At 42.6% G+C, this 6,000-nt stretch overlaps 1 protein-coding gene across 1 annotated transcript in view; it reads right to left on the bottom strand.

Moving 5' to 3' along the window:
- Window positions 1-3,937: 3,937 nt before the first annotated feature.
- Itgb1 (integrin subunit beta 1) overlaps window positions 3,938-6,000 on the bottom strand; it is a 42,214-nt gene continuing 40,151 nt past the window's right edge. Inside the window, exon 16 of the mRNA XM_051169265.1 lies at window positions 3,938-4,421. Within this exon, the coding sequence (XP_051025222.1) occupies window positions 4,356-4,421 (66 nt within the window). The 3' untranslated portion in view covers window positions 3,938-4,355. The remainder of the gene's footprint in view (window positions 4,422-6,000) is intronic.

Genomic DNA, 6,000 nt, shown 5'->3' with positions numbered 1-6,000 from the left:
TTGTTTAAAATGAGTAAGCAGAGAGAAACTTCATGAATACCTATGTTGCACAGCTTATCTCCACTCTGGGTGGCCATCTTCTAATCATGTGTCCCTTGCCTTGTGCTGTTTGATTTTTATCTTTTGAGACAACGCTTTACTGTGTAGCCTAGGCTGGCTGTGGACCCTACTGCCTCAGCTCTCTCAGTTCTAGAACCGCAGAGTGTTCCCCCACATCAGGCGTCAGGTGCACCTTTGACAGGTTTTGCAAAGAGACTGCAGCTTCTAGTTCTGTTTTGGTTTTGTTGCTGCTGCTGCTGCTTTTGTTTTTTAAATCAATAAATTTTAAAATCTCTATATTTAGGCTTAATTCTCTCACACATTATTATGAGTTTAATATTTAATAATCATGGAAGCTCCTATAGCTTGATTCAAAATAGTCCATCATACATTTGATGGCTCTCAGTGGAACACACTTGAGTTCTAAGGCAGAGCATACTTATGTATTCCATCAGAATCTTAATTTCATCTTAGAAAATGTCAGACCTAGGTGAAGGGTGACATTTTATTCCTCTTTATCCACCTTTCTGAAATACATGCCTTTAACAACACTGGATTTCAAGGTATGACTAAGAACACATCACATATGATAGACATTTCTGCGTTCTCTGTAGCATTTCTCTTACACTGTGATACTTGACAGACGTTCCTTCAGCATCTGCTTTAGAAGCTAATCAGAGACCTCGCTTTCTCAGTGGTAAGAACTCTCTCAGTGCCAGAAATGAGTGCTAAGACTGAGTCAAGCCCCATCATCTTACCAGGTAGATTAACTGATGAAGCTACAATGAAGAGGAGAAAGTGAGACGTGACATTCAATAATGAATGTAGAGCCTTGGCTCAGAGTCTGGCACCAAAAATATACATATCATAATAGAACTGTTGACTGTGGTCTCTATGGCCATGAAGGTTAGGATAATATACTTCATATATTTGAAGAAGCCATTACTGTTACTCAATAAGATTGTTAAGAAACATTTTACTAAGACACAGGAGAGAAAGCTCAGGAAGCCCTGATACCATATTTTACTTTATTGTGAATAAGTACCATGACTTAACAGTATACTGATCAAAAAATCAATTACTCCATAAAATAAAGTATTCAAGGTAAAAAGCTATACAAATAGTGGACTCTTTCTTTGGCGAAAAGCCGCTAACAGGTGAAAATACTTTGTATGGACAATGTGTTGTGATGAACAAACCAGCCAACAGCTGAGGTAGCAGGAGAGGAACACTATTGGAGAAGATGATAAAGGGTACATGGGAAATCTTTGTTCTGGACTATTAGCATATCTAGAGGCTTTAATAAATATATGTTGGCTTTCCCATCTTCACCACTGTACTGCAAAGTGATGCTAAATATTTTCAGTGTGGGAAACACATTACAGGGGAAGGCTGAAGCAATTTGAGTTTAAATACCATGAATAAACTTTCTAACTACAGCTGCAAGGAACAATCAGGGAAACTGAGAGCACACTGTGAAGAGCTAAGGCACATAAAGAGTGAGACAAGGCTAGGCAAGCAGTGACTGGAAACCAACACAAACCTCTACAGGAGGAATCTCCTGTGTCTGCATGGAAGCATCACCTGCCAATGAAAAGCGGATGGCCTTTTAGCTGAGACAGGATCTAAGGAGGTGGAAGTTCAGTAGGGAAAGTCGAGGGGATTCCGCTCATGGACTCTGAGAAGGAAAGGACACGTGAAACTGCAGAAAGGTAAGCAGCCACGTGGCACACATAGTATAGAATGGATAATTTAAGTTAAAAGCCAATGTTTATGGCCTAGACATTTATTCATAACTAATAAGTCTCAGGGTCATTATTTCAGGAATTGGGATATCGGGGGAACACCACATGATTACAAACTTCTCTGGAAAGGGAAATGTGAGTACAGATCGGTCTGGAACAGAGAAGGGTTGCATTACAGGCAGACAGCTACAAAAAAGAAGCTGAACAGGGGAAGAGGCTGGGTTCAAACTGTGGGTGCTACTTAGAAACTGGGCTTTAGACTCTTTGAAATTGTTTGCTTTTGGAGTTTTTTAATCACCAATATTGAAGACCCTTATTGCATACAGATATGGATGAAGGGAGAAAATGTTAGCGCATAGGGCCTTGTTATCAGATACTTGCTCAAATTTTTGGAAGGCGCCAACTTAATGGGGACAGTTTCAGCAGAAAGAAATAAGGAGTTCCTAGGGGTCCCTCCTATGACTGACTACTGCTTCGCAGAAGGATAAGGTAGGACAGTTTGTGCGTGTGTATGTTTTGTTTGTTTGTTTGCCCTGGGTCTGGAATTGCACAAACAAAACACTAAGGGTAGCCCTGTGGTGAAGCAAACGGTTTATTTTTCAGGCAACAGTTACTTGGAGCCAGGGACACAGCTCCAATTTCAGAAGTTGAAGCCACAACTCAAAGCAAGCTTGTTACAGTCCTTTTAAAGAGAGGGAAACAAAAAGCAAAACAAACAAAACCATAAGAAGAAAGGCATGCACAAGAAGGGGGAGGGCAGTCTTATCTAGACTGGTCAGTACCAAGCCAGGAGTCACCAGGATGTAATGAGGACCAGGGAGTCACCATTGTGCGAAGCTGACAACAGCAATCTATCTTGGGTCTGGGAACATCTGTCTGTCCTTGGCTAATGGGTGGTCCCTTAATTCTGTTAGTTTTACCCAGAACTGAAGGCCTGTGTGTTAAGATGGAGGCCAGGCATAAGATGGAGTCTAGTTAGCTAGTCATTTCATTTGTTTGTTTGATTTCTGTTGTGGTTTTGGTTTTCTGAGACAGGGTTTCCTTAAATATTAGCTCTCCAGAATCTAGAAGTCTAAGATGGTGTTCATAAAAAGTTCTGCGACATCTTTAGCACATAAAAATTCCATGTGCACTCCCCCTATTTAGATCTAGCCAATGGACAGCACATTCTCCACAGTTTTGTGAAGAGCAGAGACTGTCTCTGACATGAACTCTGGTGCCCCCATTTGACCACTTCCCCTTGGTGGGGAGGCCTGGTGGCACTCAGAGGAAAGGGAAGCAGGCTATCTGGATGAGACCTGATAGGCTGTGATCACATGATCGGGGGGGGGGGGGAGGTCCCCTTCTGTCACAGGTCCAAGGGAGGGGCATAGGGCGAAGGAGGGAGGGAGGGGGTGAATGGGAAGACATAAGTGAGGGGATAACAATCAGGATACAATCTGAATAAATTATTAAAAAAAATAATAAATGAAAAAAATTCCATACATAAAAAATAACAATAAAAATACAGAACAAAAACAAACTATGTATTTTAGGCCTTTTTATTTTAATAAATAACTTCAGTTAATAGCATTGTCAAAATTAAAAGGCACTTAAAACAAGATTGTGACTAGTGTGAGAGCAAGCACAGTAGGGAAGGCACGTGCAGAAGGCGCACAGTGGTTGGATTGCTGCTGGTTGGAGGGAGCCCTGCCCAGGCCCTGCAGTCCCACAAGCAGCAGGACAGCTTACAGTGTTTGTGGAAAAGGCAAATGTACAGCCAAATAAAAGAAAAGGTAATGATAAAAAGTCAAAACCCCAAATTGCAAACAGATACATTAAAAGATTAGAGGAGGTGATAAAGAGCACCAGGAATTAAAAACAATTAAGTAAAATAAATTGAACCCCAGAAGTCCCCACTCAGCAAATGCTATGAAAAGTATGGCCTTTATGTGAATAGTGCTAAGTCAGGGACTCTTTAGCAGAGAGGTTCCCAGTACTTTTATCCAAGGTTGGATTTATAAAGAGAAGGTGTCAGAGTTACAGGATCAAGTAACTCAAAATGGCACACAGGTTTTAAAGCTAAGTTTTCCTTCCCACCTCTCTGAGTCAAAATTATTTTAACTGGAAACTGTCAGCACACTTGTCTTTCAGATGCCCCGTGGGCAGCCAGCAGGCCGAACCAAGCCCTGAGCCACCAGCAGGGCTGTGCTTTGACTCTGCATACCCAGCCCCGGCCAATCTATAAAGCTGAGAATCAGTTGCCATGCAGACGCTTGTGATGCTGCTGCTTCAACTCTGTCCTGCATTCGCTGCAGCAGTGATTCCAAATGGTCCAGGAGGAAGGGTTAAAAAGGCACGCTGTGACCTCAGCTGACAAGGATAAAGATCCTTTTCTCAAGTCTTCTGTCAGTCCCTGGCATGGATTATAACATTATTTTCAAAATAACAAAAAATTAAAAATATACATATTGTACATTTTCCAAACCTGCACATGAATAAAGCCCTGGCCATAGAGCCCCAAAGCTACCCTACTGTGACTAAGACGCTGCTGCTGTGAGCTTGGTGTTGCGACATCGGCCTGAGGAGGGCTCATTTTCCCTCATACTTCGGGTTGACCACAGTTGTCACGGCACTCTTGTAAATAGGATTTTCACCCTAAAACAAACAAAAATCACCAGTTACTCTCTAAAATCACAGTGTTCCAAAACATTAAAAGCTACAGTGCTCTTAAGAAGTCACTTCCACTGTCCAGTCTCAAACAGTATTTATAGGCAAAGATAATGCCTGACAGGGCCCCGAGAAGGGCAGCCTTGGGCTGTTGGGATGCTGTGTTCTGACCCGTTCACTGTCCCTGGAAGGCTGCCTCACAAATGGCCTCCACACAGGACCTGTACAGCTGCTATCAGGGGCTCCTCTGATACCAAACTAAGGAAGCCCCAATCCCCTGACTGACATACTCTAATGCTTATTTATGGGGTGGCTGGCTTTGTTCCCAGGAAGGGAGCTGTGCTCTAAAACTGAGTTCTGCATATGTCTGTCAGTGTTAGCCAAGGCACTGTGCCCCATCAAGTCACAATCCAAACATATGCTCAGAATGCCAACTAATTACCATTCTTCATGAAATTACAATTCTTCAACAGTCCAAGGGTGATGCTGATCACAGTTCTAGTCCTGAGTGAGGACCCCTGCTAATTTAGCACATGACTCAAAGCCACAAAAATTTCTCAAGACTGAAAAATATCCTGACTATGGTGTTTTAAGCAGAATAACAGCCATCATCATTACACAAGCACAACTCTGCCCTTGAGGAGAGCACAGTATAGCGTGTGAAGATATAAAACAAGGCGATGCGACAGGTTCAAAACAGAACTATATACATAATATAAGAAGAGCACTAGAAACGGGGAATAACACGAGAAGCTTAGGAATACTTCCATAGGGAAACTGACTACAAATAAATTACTGAAAACCAAATAGGAATATATACAAAGCCAAGGTATAAAGCAGAGAATGCCATAGCTAGGTAGATGTGTACACACACACACACACACACAGAGTTCATTTAAATTTTTAAATATCTAAGTATGTTCTGGGGTGCTGGGAATGAACAGAGGCAGGAGGAAGGTAATGTGGGCTCAGCCCTGAGGGCAAGGTCAGCATCTACCAAGATGGCAGCAGCTATGTGAATACCAGTCAGAACAAGACCACACCTGACCTTTTCTGTGCATGGAGGATCTGTGGTGTGCTGGTTAGTTTTTTGTTAACTTGACACATACTAAAGCTCCTTGGAAGAGGAAACCTTAAGCAACTGCCTCCATCATACTGGCCTGTGGACAGGTCTCTGGGGCATTTTCTTAATTGCTAATTAGCATAGGAGAGCCCAGCCCACTGCGGGTGGTGCCACCCCTAGGCAGGTAGCTAAGCAAGCCAGAGAAAGTATGCCAGCACACAACAGTAGGAATTTCTCTGGTGGTCTCTGCTTCAGTTCCTGTCTCCAGATTCCTGCCCTAAATTTCTGATTTGGTTTCCTCTGATGATAAACTGTAACCAGTAAGGCAAATAAACCCTTTTGTTTCTCCAAGGTGCTTTGAGTCATGGTGTTTATCATGGCAACAGAATGTAAGCCAGAATAAATGGTTAATCTCAACTGTAACAATCATGTGGGAGACTGACCTTTGGCCATGTCTGTGGGGAACTATCATGCTTAGGTTAACTGGGGTGCGCTGCCCACTGT

Source organism: Acomys russatus, chromosome 26, assembly GCF_903995435.1.
Source record: "Acomys russatus chromosome 26, mAcoRus1.1, whole genome shotgun sequence".
NCBI lineage: Eukaryota > Metazoa > Chordata > Mammalia > Rodentia > Muridae > Acomys > Acomys russatus.
This window is presented reverse-complemented; position numbering and strand designations above follow the sequence as displayed.